The sequence below is a fragment of the Osmerus eperlanus genome, chromosome 5, assembly GCF_963692335.1.
Source record: "Osmerus eperlanus chromosome 5, fOsmEpe2.1, whole genome shotgun sequence".
Taxonomy (NCBI): Eukaryota; Metazoa; Chordata; class Actinopteri; order Osmeriformes; family Osmeridae; genus Osmerus; species Osmerus eperlanus.
In genome coordinates, this window is record NC_085022.1 from 15,638,352 (window position 1) to 15,657,954 (window position 19,603).

The 19,603-nt window shown below is 53.0% G+C and overlaps 1 protein-coding gene across 3 annotated transcripts in view; it reads right to left on the minus strand.

Annotated features, from left to right (window-relative positions):
- Positions 1 to 563: 563 nt before the first annotated feature.
- The window catches only part of furinb (furin (paired basic amino acid cleaving enzyme) b), a 53,534-nt gene continuing 34,494 nt past the window's right edge, over positions 564 to 19,603 (minus strand). For all 3 annotated transcript variants that reach the window (XM_062461943.1, XM_062461944.1, XM_062461945.1), the window contains exons 7-16: positions 18,701 to 18,789; positions 16,463 to 16,635; positions 14,173 to 14,385; positions 12,543 to 12,643; positions 7,978 to 8,081; positions 7,480 to 7,597; positions 7,184 to 7,363; positions 5,264 to 5,391; positions 3,760 to 3,888; positions 564 to 2,826 (exon numbers count right to left, since the gene is read on the minus strand). In XM_062461943.1, the coding sequence (XP_062317927.1) occupies positions 2,135 to 2,826; positions 3,760 to 3,888; positions 5,264 to 5,391; positions 7,184 to 7,363; positions 7,480 to 7,597; positions 7,978 to 8,081; positions 12,543 to 12,643; positions 14,173 to 14,385; positions 16,463 to 16,635; positions 18,701 to 18,789 (1,927 nt within the window). In that variant the 3' untranslated portion in view covers positions 564 to 2,134. The remainder of the gene's footprint in view (positions 2,827 to 3,759; positions 3,889 to 5,263; positions 5,392 to 7,183; positions 7,364 to 7,479; positions 7,598 to 7,977; positions 8,082 to 12,542; positions 12,644 to 14,172; positions 14,386 to 16,462; positions 16,636 to 18,700; positions 18,790 to 19,603) is intronic.

The window sequence follows — 19,603 nt, forward strand, 5'->3', positions numbered from 1 at the left end:
TACAGAGTACATTCTGAATGTACCCTAGAATGATCAGAAAATACCTTCTGTACTCTACAGGGGTCTGGAGCAACATCTGAACAAGATGAAAATGTTCCTTTCATATGATTTCAGGTTAAATATTGGATGATCCCTGTACTCATACTGCCGGCATGTAGTCGTCTGGCCTTGTTCCAGTCTTGAGAGATGCATCCTTCCAGAGGTGAACTCTTTTCAATGAGGATTTGACAGATGAGTGTTGGTCCAGAAAGCTTTCCACCGAACTGTGATTTCCCAGAGGAGGCAGGTTTGCAGTAAGGTGCAGTGAAGAAATAAAGATTTCTCCATAATGTGTGCCGAGGCTGTGTTCTGGTCGTGTCCTGCCTCTGGCAGGAAAGCTCATGCAGAGCTGTATTGTGGCGCCACATAACAAACTTGCTGCAATCTTCCAGCCACTTCCAGCAGAAAGGAGGCTTTGGATGTGTATGGCCTTGAAGAAGCATTGTCACTGTACTTGCAGTGTTCAAGATATTTCAAGGGATTTAGGCAATTTTGAGTGTGCCAGTGAAAACAGGAAGCAGACATGATTTACAGAATCACTTTATTTCAGCGTGAAAGTCATCCCCACAATTGACATCAATCATCAGTTAAATAAAAAAGGATATAAAACAAAAATTCTATAAAATACGATACAATAGAAGCTGTTCTGACAACATTTCACCAATTCTGGCCTTAAAGATCCATAAGGCTCTGATTTCGCTGACAGGTCCAAAAGCTATGCACTTAATCTTGGCTCAAACGAGCCACATACTTACTGTATGTTTGTTTGTGAAAGAGTAACAACTGGCAAAAGCTCTTACCTCGGACTTGTACCAGAGACAAACTAAAAATCAATACTATCTCCACAGGGTGAATGAAGACAAAATGATCTTATATCTAGCCAATAGCAACCAAATACATTGTTGAGAAGGTCACACAGCTTTGTGGCAAGGTTTTTCTCTTACGTAGTTCTTTCTTCTCCAGCTGATCATTTCTACACATTTCGTCGATTGTGACGTCGTCCGACCTGCAGTTGTAAAACCCCTGCTTGTGCTGACTGTGTGTGTGTATGTGTGTCTGTAAGCAAGTTATGTGCAAAAATCCTCCTCATCAATCTCCAACACCACTAGTTACTTCCTCTTAGTATGCAATCTTGTGTTGGACCTGCTCCCATGGTATCGCTTCACGGCTCTCTATACCTTATTGCTTTGAGGAACAATCTAAAAACAGCTTGGCCTGCAGATCTCAGACTTATCTTAAAGCTGCAGGTAACATCACCAAAGGAATTCAAATATGAGAAACAGCAAGCTCAATTCTTGTCTGAACACCTGCGCTTTCCTCCAGCTCTAGTTTAATAGACTGTGGTCTCATAAAATAAACCATGGAGGAAGGCACGCCTTTGCCAAAGGCGATTGGTTGGACAAGAATTGCTGGAACATAATTGGCTGGAAAGTAGTGGCATGCTCCAACATGATAAATTGACATTCTACTGACACAGAGCTGTCTGTGTTGCTCAACTAATCTCAAAGGGCCTCATTAGGTTACACAACATGTTTATAGGAGACAAAACATTTTTTTACCGAAAAAGAATCCTCCTTTGTACTAGCAGTATACTGTGGAGAACGCTAAGCTCAACTCATCATCCCAGTCTTACATAGCAAGCAGCAGGAGAGAGCAAGTCTGAACAGAAAATAACCAACTAGGAGATAATTAATTGAATCAAGGTTTAGCATGTAAATAATTGATAACTGGTCATTTGACTGGAAGGGCTTACAGCCCTTGTATATCAAGTTACACACCCAAGCACACTCAAGCATGTACTGTACACAAACACTCACAATGTTGAAATGTACATCTAGACTGGGTTCAAGGGTCAATTAAAAAGAGCACGACAACTGAAAACCCAAACTAAACTCTGATACGCCTCGCTAGACCGATACGCTTTCTTCAAAGAACGAACATGAACTGATTCGACGGTGCCGTAGGTAGGGCGAACATCCAGCTAAGGGTGCTCCCCAGAGAAACGTCTGATAATCACGAATGCCTGGGCGGCAGTTGTCGTATGAAGGGTGTGCAGTGTCCAGCCCGCTGGAGAGCCAGTAGGGGGGTGGGGTCGCTAGAGGGAACTCTGTGTCCTGATAAAGGCCGTCCTCTCGCTGTGAGAGTCCGGCTCCTCGCTGTCAGACTCCTCGCTGGGCCTCGCCATGTCCTCGTCGCCCCACACGGTGGGGATGCCCTTGTAGCACACCCTGGTCTTCCTCTCCCAGCCCCGGCCCAGGCCCAGGCCCAGACGGAACCCTCCGCCGTCCGCGGCGCGCAGCTTGGTCCTCCAGGCCCAGGGGGCGCCGCCCGAGCGCAGCTGCAGCAGCAGGAAGAGCCCGCCGAAGGCAGCCAGGATGAAGGCACAGCTGAGCACGGCGACCTTGGTGGGAACGGGAGAGGAGGATGGAGACTGGCCCGGCCCTGGAGGCTGCGCCTCTCCCCCCCCTCCTCCAGCTGAGCTCTCCCCAGCTGGGTGAGAGTCCTCCGCGGGCAGGAGGCGGCTGATGGGGGACTTGCGCTGGACCTGGTTCTGATGCGGACAGGAGCTGAGCACCAGGTGGCTGTGGGGGGGACAGGAGAGGCAGTCGGAGGGCCCGGGCCCGGCGCAGGTGAGGCAGGCGGCGTTGCAGGGCAGGCAGGCCTGGACGGAGGACAGGTCCACCCAGGTCTCCAGGGACAGGTTGAGGAGCTGGGGGCCGGAGGTGAAGCCCGGGGGGCACATCTTCACGCAGCCCTGGAGGAAGAGGGAGAAGCCTGGGCTGCACTCTGCTCGGGTGGGGGAGAAGGGGAGGGAGGGAGGGAGGGAGGGGAGAGAGAGAGAGGCAACAGAAATGATCAGACGATGTATCTGTCTGAGTCTGGGGTGAGGAACACACAGCTGCTCTACCAGCACCTAGCACACACACACACACACCCACACCCACACCCACACACAATACATGCCGACACACACCACACACTCGTATGCACAGACAAGCCCCCACCACACGCCCACAAGCACACGTTCACAAACAGACACGTCTGCACGAGCACGCACACCTCACGCACGCGCGCGCGCCACACGCCCATAAACCCCACGCGCCCCCGCACACACACACACACACCGCACACACACACACACACCACACACACACACAATCCCACGCACAACCGCACGCACGCCTAGTCTTCACGCCCTACTTCTGTTGCTACTCCGTTCCTGTCCTGCTGAAGGGAAGTGACATGACATATGTTGTTTTCAAACACACCGAGACCGATGCATATTCATAACATACGTGTAGAACATCCAGCCCTTTTCTCCCAGAGGGGCCATTTGCAAGGCACGCGTTAATGCCACTCAGTCCTGGCAGTCAACAAAATGCTCTTCCAATCAACTCTGACCGCTGTTTTCAACTAATGAGCGTGCTAAGTGAACTGAGGAGCGCTTAGCCACTGAAACGGGGAGTCAGGTGGCTGAGCGGTGAGGGAATCGGTCTAGTAATCCGAAGGTTGCCAGTTCGATTCCCGGTCATGCCAACTGACGTTGTGTCCTTGGGCAAGGCACTTCACCCTACTTGCCTCGGGGGAATGTCCCTGTACTTACTGTAAGTCGCTCTGGATAAGAGCGTCTGCTAAATGACTAAATGTAAATGAAACGGCTCACCGGCAGAGGCTGAGCTGCGCTACCGCCGGCAGCCTGTAGGGGGAGGGTGCACTCACCGATGCAGATCTGCTGGGCGTCGAAGGTCTTACAGCTGTTGTTGGACGGCCGGGGGAAGTCGGGAGACGAGGGGTTGATGGCGCTGGAGCCCGTGCCGTACAGGATCAGGCTGAACTGAGTCAGCGTGCCTGAGACAGAGAGGGGGGAAGGGGGGGTAGAGTGGATGAAAATCCTGGGCAAACGAAACAGAGAAGGTGACTAAGGAGAGAGAGAGGTGGAGGAAGGGGCTAGCCAGAGACCAGAGGAGCATGTGGGTCTGGAGAGAGAAGAGAGAGAGAGTGAGAGAAGAGAAAGATGGAGAGAGAGAGATGTAGGGAGGCGGCGGCGGGGGAGGGGGGGTGTGAGACAGCCAGAGACCAGAGGAGTATGTGGGTCTGGAGAGAGAAGAAAAAGATGAAGAGAGAGAGAGAGAGAGAGTGTCCTTGAGTCGGACAGAGGTGGAGAGCTCGACAGCTGTGATGATTATTTCCTGCAGTAGAGGACTGGACAGTGTTGGAGCAGAGCAGTGTGTTTGGTCGCTTGGGCAAATGTCTAGGGTCCATATGTGAGGGATGAGACACATCAAATGATGACCCATGAGCATTTTTTGACAAAGTACATTTCTCACAGACACCAACATGGAGGCCTGGCTAGGTGGTTGCGTGTGACTAGAGCATGATGACATCAACAGACACCAGGACCTCTGGAGGAGAGAAGGGAGGGGAGGGACAGAGACAGAGAGAAGAGGAGACGGGAGGGAGGGGAGGAGAGAGAGGAGGAGAAGACAGAGACAGAGAGAGGAGGATGAGAGAGGAGGAGAGGAGGACAGAGACAGGGAGAGGAGGGAGAAGAGGACAGAGAGGAGAGGACAGAGACAGAGAGAGGATGAGAGAGGAGGACAGAGACAGAGAGAGGGGGAGAGAGGAGGACAGAGAGGAGAGGACAGAGACAGAGAGAGGAGGATGAGAGAGGAGGACAGAGACAGAGAGAGGAGGAAAGAGGACAGAGAGAGGAGAGGAGGACATAGACAGAGAGAGGAGAGAGGAGGACAGAGAGAGGAGAGGAGGACAGAGACAGAGAGAGGAGAGAGGAGGACAGAGAGAGGAGAGGAGGACAGAGACAGAGAGAGGAGAGAGGAGGACAGAGAGGAGAGGAGGACAGAGACAGAGAGAGGAGAGGACAGAGACAGGGAGAGGAGGGAGAGGAGGACAGAGAGGAGAGGACAGAGACAGAGAGAGGGAGAGGAGGATGAGAGAGGAGGAGAGGAGGACAGAGACAGGGAGAGGAGGACAGAGAGGAGAGGACAGAGACAGAGAGAGGAGGATGAGAGAGGAGGACAGAGAAGAGAGGACAGAGACAGAGAGAGGGAGAGGAGGATGAGAGAGGAGGACAGAGACAGAGAGAGGAGGAGAGAGGAGGACAGAGAGGACAGAGACAGGAGGACGAGAGAGGAGGGAGAGGAGGAGAGAGGAGGGCAGAGAGAGTAGAGGAGGAGGGGTTCTGTGGAAAGAAGGGTCCTGTTACCATAGTCTCGCTCTCCTCCTGCCATGTTCTCTATCTCCAGAGTCCACTCCCCTCGAGGGTCCTCGTCCCAGGAGTGGGTGGTCATGAAGGCCCAGTCATTAAAACCCTCAGATGAGGAGTCCTTAGGCCTGATGGAGAGAGAGAGAGAGAAGGACAGAGGAGAGAGAGGAGAGAGGGCAGAGAAGGGGAGAGAGAGTGAGATGGAGAGTTTGTGTCTACAGTGTGAGTGTGTGTGTATATGTGTGTGTGTATTCAGTACCTGGGGCCCAGCAGTGTGTGTGTGTGTGTTTCCAGTACCTGGGGCCCAGCAGTGTGTGTAGGTGTGTGTGTGTTTCCAGTACCTGGGGCACAGCAGTGTGTGTAGGTGTGTGTTTCCAGTACCTGGAGCCCAGCAGTGTGTGGGTGTGTGAATTATTTTGTGTTTCCAGTACCTGGAGCCCAGCAGTGTGTGGGTGTGTGAATTATTTTGTGTTTCCAGTACCTGTCTGCCAGCAGTGTGTGTGTGTGTCTCCGGTACCTGTCTGCCAGCAGTGTGTGTGTGTGTGTCTCCGGTACCTGTCTGCCAGCAGTGTGTGTCTCCGGTACCTGTCTGCCAGCAGTGTGTGTGTGTCTCCGGTACCTGTCTGCCAGCAGTGTGTGTGTGTCTCCGGTACCTGTCTGCCAGCAGTGTGTGTGTGTGTGTGTCTCCGGTACCTGTCTGCCAGCAGTGTGTGTGTGTGTCTCCGGTACCTGTCTGCCAGCAGTGTGTGTGTGTGTCTCCGGTACCTGTCTGCCAGCAGTGTGTGTGTGTGTGTCTCAAGGCTCAAGACGCACTTGTTCCGGGAGTACAACGGTACTTAGGAATGGTTCGCTTGACCCAATGTTAGTTTCCTCAAGGATCACAATGACTCTTGCTTAGAGACTTGTTGCTCTTGTGGTTAGTGGTAACTGACTTACATTTTTGTACTCGCTGTGATATATTGTTTTTATTATTGTTGCTTGCTTTTTTCCACAGGTACACTTGCACTTATAGCAGTTCATGTTGTTTAATTGTAACTTGTTTAACTACATGCTCTTATGGTTCTTCCCTTTGGCACTTATTTTGGTTGTTCACAATGTGTGCTTCATGTTTTGGCTACTCGCAATGTTTTGTGGCTATCTCGTTGTTATGATCAGTGACCTATGCACTTTGTAAAGCTCTCTCTTGGAAGTCGCTTTGGATAAAAGCGTCTGCTAAATGAATACATGTAAATGTAATGTGTCTCCGGTACCTGTCTGCCAGCAGTATGTGTGTGTGTGTCTCCGGTACCTGACTGCCAGAAGTGTGTGTGTGTGTGTGTGTCTCCGGTACCTGTCTGCCAGCAGTGTGTGTGTGTGTGTGTGTCTCCGGTACCTGTCTGCCAGCAGTGTGTGTGTGTGTGTGTGTCTCCGGTACCTGTCTGCCAGCAGTGTGTGTGTGTGTGTCTCCGGTACCTGTCTGCCAGCAGTGTGTGTGTGTGTGTGTGTCTCCGGTACCTGTCTGCCAGCAGTGTGTGTGTGTGTGTCTCCGGTACCTGTCTGCCAGCAGTGTGTGTGTGTGTGTGTGTCTCCGGTACCTGTCTGCCAGCAGTGTGTGTGTGTCTCCGGTACCTGTCTGCCAGCAGTGTGTGTGTGTGTCTCCGGTACCTGTCTGCCAGCAGTGTGTGTGTGTGTCTCCGGTACCTGTCTGCCAGCAGTGTGTGTGTGTCTCCGGTACCTGTCTGCCAGCAGTGTGTGTGTGTGTGTGTGTGTGTCTCCGGTACCTGTCTGCCAGCAGTGTGTGTGTGTGTGTGTGTCTCCGGTACCTGTCTGCCAGCAGTGTGTGTGTGTCTCCGGTACCTGTCTGCCAGCAGTGTGTGTGTGTGTGTGTGTCTCCGGTACCTGTCTGCCAGCAGTGTGTGTGTGTGTGTGTGTCTCCGGTACCTGTCTGCCAGCAGTGTGGAGCGTGTTCCTAGTGGGCTACTGAGGTGGATGGCCAGGCTGCCTCTGTGACTGTAGGAGAGGCTGAGACGAGCCTGGACGTGCTCCAGGGAGCTCACGTACTCCGGCCTCCCCCAGCACGCGTCCACGCTCCTGCTGAACACCAGCCGGCTGCCGATCTCCCTGGGCGGACAGGGGTGGAGGGGGCAGGGGTCGGCTCAGGGTGTCACGGGTACGCACGTGTTTGCATCGACACGCAGACACACGCGCACGCACACACACACACACACACAGCTAACCTGGGCTCTGACAGCATGGTGAGGACACACTGATGCTGGGGTCCCACGCTGCTCCAGTTCTGAGCCAAAGCCACCATGGCCCCTGCATCCAGCAGACCGTAGCCATAGGAGTGGCTCACTGACACGGTCAGAGTCGCAGGGAGAGAGAGACAGAGAGAACGAGAAGGAAGAGAGAGAGCAGGGGGAGAGAGAAAGGAACAGAAGAGATGGAGAGAGACGGCAGGTGGGGAGAGAAAGAGAGGGAGAGAGAGGGCACGGGGAGAGAGAAGGGAAGGGGAGAAAGGGATAGATAGGGAAGGCAGGGGGAGAGAGAACGAGAGAAGAAAAATACCACAGTGAGCCATCGAGTGCTCTTCACAGCTTACTTTCACAGTAAGAGCGTGAATCTACAGCGCAGCACGTTGAGCGCCGCTAGCAGAGTGGGGATGGAGTCAGCGAGGGATGGAGAGGAGAGGATTGAGGTCATGAGGAGCAGAGGTGTCGACATCCTGCCCTTACCTCTCCGGCCCATCCCGTTGGTCTTCCAGTCGTCCGCGCTGAGGTGAGCGGGCTGGGAGGTCCTCACCACCAGGTGCTGCATGTCCCTCCACGTCAAGTTGGCACTGCAGAGAACACAACACACCTTCACCTTGGAGGTACCTCGCCAGTTGGAGACACCTTCACACACCAGAGCTGGAACATCCCTACAGTAACAGACACCTTCACACACCAGAGCTGGAACATCTCTCCAGTAACAGACACCTTCACACACCAGAGCTGGAACATCTCTCCAGTAACAGACACCTTCACACACCAGAGCTGGAACATCTCTCCAGTAACAGACACCTTCACACACCAGAGCTGGAACATCTCTCCAGTAACAGACACCTTCACACACCAGAGCTGGAACATCTCTCCAGTAACAGACACCTTCACACACCAGAGCTGGAACATCTCTCCAGTAAGACACCTTCACACACCAGAGCTGGAACATCTCTCCAGTAACAGACACCTTCACACACCAGAGCTGGAACATCTATCCAGTAACAGACACCTTCACACACCAGAGCTGGAACATCTCTCCAGTAACAGACACCTTCACACACCAGAGCTGGAACATCTCTCCAGTAACAGACACCTTCACACACCAGAGCTGGAACATCTCTCCAGTAACAGACACCTTCACACACCAGAGCTGGAACATCTCTCCAGTAACAGACACCTTCACACACCAGAGCTGGAACATCTCTCCAGTAACAGACACCTTCACACACCAGAGCTGGAACATCTCTCCAGTAACAGACACCTTCACACACCAGAGCTGGAACATCTCTCCAGTAACAGACACCTTCACACACCAGAGCTGGAACATCTATCCAGTAACAGACACCTTCACACACCAGAGCTGGAACATCTCTCCAGTAACAGACACCTTCACACACCAGAGCTGGAACATCTCTCCAGTAACAGACACCTTCACACACCAGAGCTGGAACATCTCTCCAGTAACAGACACCTTCACACACCAGAGCTGGAACATCTATCCAGTAACAGACACCTTCACACACCAGAGCTGGAACATCTCTCCAGTAACAGACACCTTCACACACCAGAGCTGGAACATCTCTCCAGTAACAGACACCTTCACACACCAGAGCTGGAACATCTCTCCAGTAACAGACACCTTCACACACCAGAGCTGGAACATCTCTCCAGTAACAGACACCTTCACACACCAGAGCTGGAACATCTCTCCAGTAACAGACACCTTCACACACCAGAGCTGGAACATCTCTCCAGTAAGACACCTTCACACACCAGAGCTGGAACATCTCTCCAGTAACAGACACCTTCACACACCAGAGCTGGAACATCTCTCCAGTAACAGACACCTTCACACACCAGAGCTGGAACATCTCTCCAGTAACAGACACCTTCACACACCAGAGCTGGAACATCTCTCCAGTAACAGACACCTTCACACACCAGAGCTGGAACATCTCTCCAGTAACAGACACCTTCACACACCAGAGCTGGAACATCTCTCCAGTAACAGACACCTTCACACACCAGAGCTGGAACATCTCTCCAGTAACAGACACCTTCACACACCAGAGCTGGAACATCTCTCCAGTAACAGACACCTTCACACACCAGAGCTGGAACATCTCTCCAGTAACAGACACCTTCACACACCAAACCTGAAACATCCATACAGTAACAGACACCTTCACACACCAGAACTGGAACATCTCTCCAGTCCAGCCCTATCGTGATACACCTTCCCACCTTAGGGTATGATGGGAAAACTTGAACACAGATAGCAGAGAATGACACAGTGTCTGATCCACCCCCCCCCCCCCCCCCCCCCCCCCCCTGAGGGCCTGTTCCACCTGCCACAGCAGGACCAGGCCCCCCACACCACGACAGAGCATTCAGAAGCACCACTGAGCCAGTCATTAAAGATGGTGTTTAAAAGGCCAGGGAACACAGTAAAACAGGAGAACAATATGACCCTGAGGAGTAGGACCAGTCAGACTGCCCCCCCTGGAGTGAACATTGCTCATGCTCTTTGGGATGGGTCCCCTTGCTGGGCACAGTAGCTCGAGGGGGAAGAGAGGACAGGAGAGGAGGGGACAGGGGGAAGAGATGAGAGGGGGAGAGAGAAGATGGAAAGGAAGGAGAGGACTGGAGAGGAGGATGGGAGATGATGGGGGGGAAAGAGGAGAGGGGAAGGAGGCGAGGATAGGGGCGGAGAGGGGATGGATAAGAGAGGAGAGAAGTGGAAAGGAGAGGGTGGAGAAGCAGGAGGGGAGAGGGGTAGGAGAGGACAGGAGAGGGGAAGGAGAGGACAGGAGAGGGGAGGACAGGAGAGGACAGGAGAGGAGAAGGAGAGGACAGGAGAGGAGAAGGGGAGGTGAGGAGGACAGGAGAGGGGAAGGAGAGGACAGGAGAGGACAGGAGAGGGGAAGGAGAGGACAGGAAAGGACAGGACAGGGGAAGGAGAGGACAGGAGAGGACAGGAGAGGAAAGGACAGGAGAGGGGAAGGAGAGGACAGGAGAGGACAGGAGAGGGGAAGAAGAGGACAGGAGAGGAGAGGACAGGAGAGGGGAAGGAGAGGACAGGAGAGGACAGGACAGGAGAGGGGAAGGAGAGGACAGGACAGGAGAGGGGAAGGAGAGGACAGGAGAGGACAGGAGAGGACAGGAGAGGACAGGAGAGGAGAGGGGAAGGAGAGGACAGGAGAGGACAGGACAGGAGAGGGGAAGGAGAGGACAGGAGAGGACAGGAGAGGGGAAGGAGAGGACAGGAGAGGGGAAGGAGAGGACAGGAGAGGAGAGGGGAAGGGAAGAGGAGGAGAGGGGAAGGAGAGGACAGGGGAAGGAGAGGACAGGAGAGGACAGGACAGGAGAGGACAGGAGAGGGGAAGGAGAGGACAGGAGAGGACAGGACAGGAGAGGACAAGGAGAGGACAGGAGAGGACAAGAGAGGGGAAGGAGAGGACAGGGGAAGGGAAGAGGAGGTGAGGAGAGGGGAAGGAGAGGAGCACAAAACAGGACTGCTGAGGAGAAGAAAGGAGAGTACAGTTTTGGAGAGGCACTCCAGGGATGTGCCTTTGAGTGAGAAGAAAGAGAGAGAGAAACGCGGTCGCGCGAGGGAAGATAATCAAACCATGAATCACCAGAGGTTTACTGCCGGCTCGGCTCGGCACCTCCCCGCCTGCACGCTCGCAAACCAAAATAGGAAGGCAACACAGTCGGGCCCATCACCCCGGCAACCTTCCCTTGTCCTCCACAGACGGGCTCCTCTCCGGCTCTCTCATGTGTTATTAATGAACGTGAACCTCATCCACTCAATGTCACCTTAGCACGGATGAGAACCCAAACAGCACTCTGCCTATTAAATGATTCCATCTCCGTGAATTCTCTGTTTGATATACAGGCCGGCCTGTTATTGAAGCTCTCTGGGGGGAGGGGGGGGAGCAATGTGGTGTGGACAACAGTAAAGCCATGCTCCAGAACTGTCAACATCTCCAAGAGAGATGCCAAGAAAGTCTCGTTTATACTGAATGCACGTCGGCTTGTCAAATTGGGAATAATGCTGACTTGCTTTGATACAATCATAAAACCTTGGAAAACGTGCTGAGCATCTGGGTAGAGTAAGAAGTATTATTATTTAGTATGCTGGACCAGGGTTGGGTTTGAGGCTGGGTCTAGGGCCTGGATCCTAGGCTGGGTCTAGGATCAGAGCGTGGGTCCTAGGGTGTGGACCTGGGTCCTAGGCTGGGCAGTAGGGTCTGGACCTGGGTCCTAGGGTCTGGACCTGGGTCCTAGGCTGGGCCCTAGGGTGTGGACCTGGGTCCTAGGGTCTGGACCTGGGTCCTAGGGTGTGGACCTGGGTCCTAGGGTCTGGACCTGGGTCCTAGGCTGGGCCTCGAGTCTGAATCAGGACCGCAGCCTCCTACAGCCCGGGACTGTGTCCTTGGTAGGTGAAGGACGTGTGGCAGGTTGTCACCCCCTAATGAAGATGTAGCGTGTGTGACAGGGACGAGGGGACAGCCGAGTGGACCCGACACCTGTCAGCCAGGCCCTAATGAGGGTTAGCCGTGGAGAGGAGAGAGGAGGGGGCTGATGACTCGAAATGGCCGAATCGACGCCTGCAGCGACACGGGCACCGCCGTACGCGCGGAGGAGCGGACGACCCCTGCAGTCCGCCCCTCGGGACCTTCCACTGCGCTTAGCAGACATAATGAGATGTACGCATCGAGACGTTTTTCCGCTGTGTCGCGTCGCGACTCATCGGGAAGACCCGCAGCCAGGTCGGTAAGGGCTGGCTAAACAACGGTCATCGTCGGCTTGCACACCATTTCACAATACGGTGTCCTAATGAAGAAGGTTCGAGACCCTTCGTGGCGAGGGAGAGAGAAGGAGAGGTAGAGGCAGAAAGAGAGAGGGGGGAAATGAGTGGGAAAGGTGAGAGTGACTGTCAGAGAGAGGGAGAGGTGAAAAGGGAGAAAGAGAGAGAGACAGAGAGAGAGAGAGGAGAGAGACGGAGAGAGAGGACAGAGGGAGAAGATCCTTACTTGGCCTCCAGCGCCAGGGCGATGATCCCGGCCGCCAGCGGGGCGGAGGCAGACGTCCCTGTGTGAGAGTCGGTGCACTTCTGCCTCAGGTCCGTGGTCACCTAGGAGACGGAGGACAGAGGGAAAGAGAGGAAAGGAGAGGGTAGAAAGAGAGGAAGGAGAGAACGGTTAAGGAAAGGAGACCAAAAAAATTTGGAGAGCAAAGTGGAATTGACAACATTTGCCAAGTGAGTTTCACAGAGTTGGCGGTGGGGGTAGGGATGGTTTGTGTGTGTGTGTGTGGGGGGGGGGGGAGCTCTTAGAAATCTGCCTGGAGCCACTTGTGTCATTGAGGAAGAGAGATAACCAACAGGCTGAGGAGATTTCTGCTTAGCTACCGTGGGGAGGAAGAGGGGAGGAGAGGAGAAGAGAGGAGAGCACAGGAAGAAGGGAGAAAAGGAGGCTGAGAAATGAGAAATTTCCGTGAGAAATGGAACTGTCTAGATGTGAGTCAGGGACACATTGGAAACAACAACCTCTCTATGTCTATTCGTGACTGTGTGTGTGTGCTTGTGACTGGATGTGTTATTTGGTATATGTGTCCGTGCTTGTGTCTGTGTGTGTGTGTGTGAGAAAACGGTGACAGTGTGTGACAGCTAAGGGCTAATGACGTTCAGTCACCAAGGTTAGACCCTCCGAGCAAGGCCTGTCTGTCAGAGAGGTGTGACACAGACTAGGTGACACAAACTCTGCTCCAAGCTCCCGAGCTCACTTTCCCCTGACAGACATAATAAACCCACTGCCAATCACATCTCAATTAGACTGTAAATGATGGTTTTATAACCTATATGGCCCGCGTCCAAGGGCAACCCAGATTGAACAGAGATTTACATAATTGAACTGAATACAAGTTTTGAGTCGGAAAGACAATTTTGTCATTAGCGACCTTGTACTAGATGTAGCAACTGATGAGATGACAAACAGGGAGTGCCTTAGTCACAGAGGGAAGTCTGGAGGTTCAGATCAGCTCAATGCGACGCAGGCTGAGAGACAAGTGTTTGGGTGCCCCGAGGCGAGCTTCTGGTGTCTTGTGGTGGCAAGGGGTGTTTTTATGTCATTCTATGTCCCCCCGGGCACATACGACTGACAAGCCGCTTGAAGTCTACGTGCGTGTGTGTGTGTGTGGTGTGGTGCTGCTGTGTTTGTCAGTAATCCTGACGGTCTGTTTCACATTACTCTCCATCTATCTGGGCTGAACTGACACTGTTTTAGCATGGGATACAGAGAAGTTAAACATGTGTCAACCCAAATACCATGTATTTCTGTTCAAATGCTGTGTGTGTGTGTGTGCGTTTGTACGTGAGATGATGATGTCCTCTGTGTGAATTAAAAAAGGAACCACGAAAAGGACTAAAAAGAGTCAAAGAAAAAAAAATCATGTATTTTTATGAAGGAGAGCACACTGTGTGTGTGAGTGTGTGTGTGTGTGTGTGTGTGTGTGTGTGTGTATATCCGTGTGTCTGTGTCATGTGAGCATGTCTGTTTGTGCGTGCATGTCCTTGCCTCTCTCACTCTCTCTGTTTGTCTTTCTCTCCCTCTCTTTCACCTATGCTATGCTATGTGTGTGTGTGTGTCTGTGTGGAACACTCACGATCTGCTTCTCCCCAGGGTTTCCGGAGCTGTAGGTGGTGGCCAGGGTGGAGGAGCAGGCCTCGCTGTACCAGGGCACGTTGCCGTACTGGGTGGTGCTGCTGATGGACAGGGTGTAGATGCTGTTGGTGTAGCCGTCGCAGTTACAGCTGTCCTTCTCCCGCCCGCCGTTACCCGACGCCCACACGAAGATGGAGCCCAGCCCGCCGCGACCCTGACAACACGCCACACACGGCGTTACGCACGCACACACACACACACACACACACACCGTTTTGTGCACTCAGACGCTAGACACAATGATACATGCGCACACAGAAACTGTTTTGTGCATGCAAACATGCCAGCGCTTGTTAAAAGCCAACCCCAAACTGTGTGGATGAATGTGTGTGTGTGTGTGCAAGTAAGTATGAGAAATCACTCCGGACAGGACTGCTTCCTCCAGCGAGGTGTTTGTGTTGTGCCTGACACACAGCTTTCATCCCACAACATAACTCTTCCTAATGGACCACAAACACTGTCAGACGGCTAACGACAAGCTGACAACCAGAACAGACGACAGAAAAACCCTCTCACGTCGCGTTCACCAGCTCAGTCATCTGCCGCACGGACAATAGAAGTTTGGTGGAGGAGCACATGAATTCAGCTGTCACGTCTTTTTTTTGCCAGGCTTCATAATGACAAGCAGGTCAAACAGTAAATGAATACTCTTTATCACACTGTAACAATGGCTGCCAACAGTAGCTCTCTCTGGCAAGCCAATGTGCTTCGAGGGTTTTCATGAATCAATACCATATAAGGTGTGACCGATGTATTGTGCTGTCGAAAGTGAGAGAAAGAGAGAGAGAGCGCGAGAGACGGCTAATGAGGAAAAAGGGACGTCGAAACATCCTCCACTTAATTGAAGGGATGAGGAATCTAGATATGGAGAGTGAAAGGAGGGAGGAGAGCTGGAAGGGAGGGAGCAGGAACAGGCAGCTCTCGTGCTCCCTCTGTGTCATGGCTCACCTCCAGCTGAGCCTGAGATGAGAAACCATAGAGGTGGGAGTGCCACCAACAAAAACAAATTGTAGCCCGCACGCACGCACTGAAACAAGTGCACAAACAAAAACACACACACACACACAGGGTCACGCTGAAACGAGAGGATAAACACACACACACAGATACACGCTGAAACAGACGCAAAAACACACAGTGTGTGTTGTGCGTGTGCGGTTGTGCGTGTGCGGTTGTGCCTGGGGAGAGGCTTGCTGCTCGAGGCCATCACAGGCCAAACTCAGCAGTCATTCAGCTCCTCAGTAAAGGTCACACTGCTCTGCAAATAGCCATTCTCATAAAAAGTCCCATCTCCAGTGAAGTATGTGGTTCCATATTGAATGACTTAAGGTATAAAATGCTACCGTTATTGCTGATCGCTAATTACATTTTCCAAGCATGTGGATTTGTTGGGCTTGTTCACGACCGGCTGACGGGCCCGGCGTTTTTTGTTGTTGTCGACCACGTCACTGCGAGGTTCTCACGGCGACGCAGAAGTCAGTCGCTACAGCGAGCAGGTCCTGCTGTGCTGCTGTGAGCCAATTATCATGTTTCTTTTTTCACAGAGTCTCCCTTACGCAGGCTGCTGTTATATGGAAGATGTACGAGGCGAGTTTTCCCATTAGAATTGCCCTTTTTTCTCCCCCACTCGCCATCCGAGCACAGGTCCCTATCCTCTCCCTTCTGAAACCTGCCCTGCGTCAGCAAACCTCGCCACGTTTTTCCATCTGCTCCCCCGCCCGCCCGCCCCCGTGCCCCCCCTAATCTCATCTCTCATCCAGCCATTCTTTTAATGTCCCACTGTTAATGTAGCATGCAGACACTTGGGGAAATGGCGTCGTTAACCTCTGACGGTTTGTCTGGTTCCCCCCAGCGCGCGCTCTCTGTCGAGCCCGGCGGGCCTCGCTCGTGGCCCCCGGGGCCGTCCATCCTGCTCTCCCCGCGCCCCCCCACAACACGCTCCATCCCCCCATCAGCCAGACACGGGGTGGGCTGACGGAGAGACCGATCGGCTGACCTTCGCTGCTCGGTGGGAGGGGGGGGAGTCTGCGAGTTCTGTGTCAAAAGGCACGGACGTGGCTTTGAGGCGGGAGGCTCTAATCTCCAGCTCAGCGGGGTCGCCGGGAGGTGAAGCGAGAGGGAGAGGGAAGGAGAGAGCGGCAGACGGAGACAGAGAGACGGACGGAGGGATCAAACGAGGGCGAGCGGGAGAGACGGACGTCAGAGACGCGCGCGTGTTCGGCGTGGCTGACCTCGGTGACCCCTCGCAGGAAGGCCTCCTTGGCCAGCTTGGCGGGGCCGTCCACCGTCTTCCCGTCGTCCTCGGGGCCCCAGCTGGCGCTGTACACGTGGACGTGCTGAGAGTTCATGCTGAGGGAGTGGGCCTCCACCACGTCGGTCACCTCCCCGTCCAACATGCGCACGCCTGCGGGAACACGCACGCACACACGGAACCCACACACACACACACAAACACACACACACAGAGATATTATGGTCGGTATACAGGATTTGGGGGGAGAGGTTGAGGTAGAAGGAGAGAGGACGCCAGCACGTACAGTGGCCTGGGATGATGTAGTATGCGACATCTTTCACTGGGACAGCCCCACCTAATGTGGCTGTCAAAGAGAAATACAAGCTGGCGGAGGAATTGGCCAGGTTTGACCGTGTGCCAATGTTGATGAGCAACTGTACTATGAGCACGAACCCACACCCACAGACACACACCTGCACACACACACACAAACAGACCCAGTTTATTACTGTATAAAAAGAGCCCAGCTGACCAATACATTGAGGGCGTTGTCTGCACCCATCATACACACAGGCAAGAGCCATCATCCCGCAGCCACACAGAAACACAGCGACACTGCTGGTCCAACAAGGGTCTCGGTAGCAAGAGAAATCCTGATGGCTTACTTCAGCCTGCCTCAGCTGTCAGTGAGGTCGGGTTCTGGAAGTTTCAGGATAAGACCATTGGTTCCACAGTGCCAGGCGAGATCAATCAAGCTCAGATGGGTTATTTGAAATCCGGGGCAAGCTAGGCTTCACTGTCGGTGCTTGTGGGCGAGTGTGCGGGGTGTGACTGGTGGGGGGTGGGCTGGACCACAGCACCTTTCATCCCCCCCTCCCTCACCAAAAAAACCCCAACCCCCTGTCTGGGTCTCTGATGTCTGCCACCTTAGATCAGCCGTCTGGATGGGAATGGCAGCGGAGAGGCGTGAAATGAAGCGTGCTCAAATAAGGTTTATTACTGTTCCGGCACCTTCTGAGCCATCCTCCCAACTGGTAATGTCAACATATAGACCAAACATAACACACCGTCCACATCTAGCACCTATCCTGCCTGCGGATACACACACGCACACACATACTGCGCACACACAAACATACTGCACGTGCACACACACACACTTGCTAGCAGTATGGGCCGTGCTGGAATCGAAGGCGGGAGCGTGCAGTCAGGCAGTGCTGAGGCAGAAAGGGCCACGGAGGCGAGAGCCGTGGCGAGGTAAGCTAGGTGAGCAGCGCTGATGAAGCGTCACCTCAAATGTCATCGAGTTTGTTATGATGATTGCAGTGGATATCATCTGTGTTGGCGACAGGAGGCTGGAGGGCAACTTGCTTGACAATCCAGCTGGGCCTCACTGGAGCTCATTTACAGCAACGGGCTGTTGGAGCTTAACTCATTTGCGTGTGTGTGTTTGTGTGTAATATGTGAGCTAAGGGGTCAGTCCCAGTAACTAAATGCTAATCACTGTACAGAATAGTTCCGTAATACGGCTTAGCGTCGCAGGGGACAAACCCCCTGGTGCACGCACACACGCACACACACTCTCTACAAGCAGTGTTGTTTGTAAACAAGCCTTTGACCCAGTGACCCCTGCAGATTCGCGGGGATAATTTATGCGCCACGCAGGGCCAGGGAGTCTTCGGCGCAGGGGATGCATGCTAATGAAGGTGTGAAGACAAAAAGAGGGAGAGAGACAGAGAAAGAAACAATGATAGAGGATAGAGAGAGACACACAGAGAGCGAGAGAGAGAGAGAGAGAGAGAGAGAGATGGAGAGGAAGAAAGAGAGACAGTGACAGAGACAGAGAGAGACAGAGACAATGAGAAGGACACAGAGACAGAGACAGAGTGAGACAATGAGAGCGACAGAGAGAGAGACAGAGTGAGAGAGAGTGAAAGAGATAGAGTGAAAGAGAGCGCGAGAGATAAAGATAGAGAGAGAGAGAGAGAGAGAGAGAGAGAGAGAGAGAGAGAGAGAGAGAGAGAGAGAGAGAGAGAGAGAGAGAGAGAGAGAGGGGGGGGGGTGAGTTATGGCTGGCATCTGTGGACAGCATGGCCACTGGCGCTTCCTGCTCGTCTGACCAAGTGTTCGGCAGTAAACGCCAGAGAAGGAGATAACTCCACAGGAGGGCTGTGCTGCGCAGAGATCAGCCTGCGGAAACAAGCCAATCACAGGAAGCTGGCTTTCACGCACGTACCTCCAATTCTGGCGTTGTAGGCCACGCCCACGCCACACACGCCGTTGTTGGCTGACGCGGCCACCTCTCCTGCACAGCGGGTCCCATGTCTGGAGGAGAGCGAGAGCGGGGAGAGGGTTACAGAGAGAGAGAGGGAGAGGGTTACACAGAGAGAGGGTTACACAGAGAGAGAGAGAGGGAGAGGGTTACAGAGAGAGAGAGGGAGAGGGTTACAGAGAGAGAGAGAGAGAGAGAGAGAGAGAGAGAGAGAGAGAGAGAGAGAGAGAGAGAGAGAGAGAGAGAGAGAGAGAGAGAGAGAGAGAGAGAGAGAGAGAGAGAGAGAGAGAGAGAGGAGGGGAGAAAGAAAATAGGGAGAAGGAAGGGGTAGAAAGAGAGATGGAGAAAGAGAGAGAAATAGCCAAAGACAAAAGGAGAAAAACACAGAGTAGAATTATGAGAAGCAGAGAGACTGGCCATGATACAGAAATTATGTTTCCTAGAGAAAGCACAAAGCATGCTGTGCTGATTAAAATACATCAGAAAAAAAAACCTTGCTTTGAGAGCCACAATCACAAACCGAGTAAGTAGCTGAGAACTCTTCCATAACATCCAATAAACACTTGTGGGCACAACCTTGGTCAGGGAGATGGAACAGGACAACCATACAGTACATAATTTACCGTTGTTACACAGAACTGATAAAACAGGTAATCTATTGTAATGTAGCTAGTTTACACACAGCCCAGCCCTACTGTAATGTAGCTAGTCTACACACAGCCCAGCCCTACTGTAATGTAGCTAGTTTACACACAGCCCAGCCCTACTGTAATGTAGCTAGTCTACACACAGCCCAGCCCTACTGTAATGTAGCTAGTCTACACACAGCCCAGCCCTACTGTAATGTAGCTAGTTTACACACAGCCC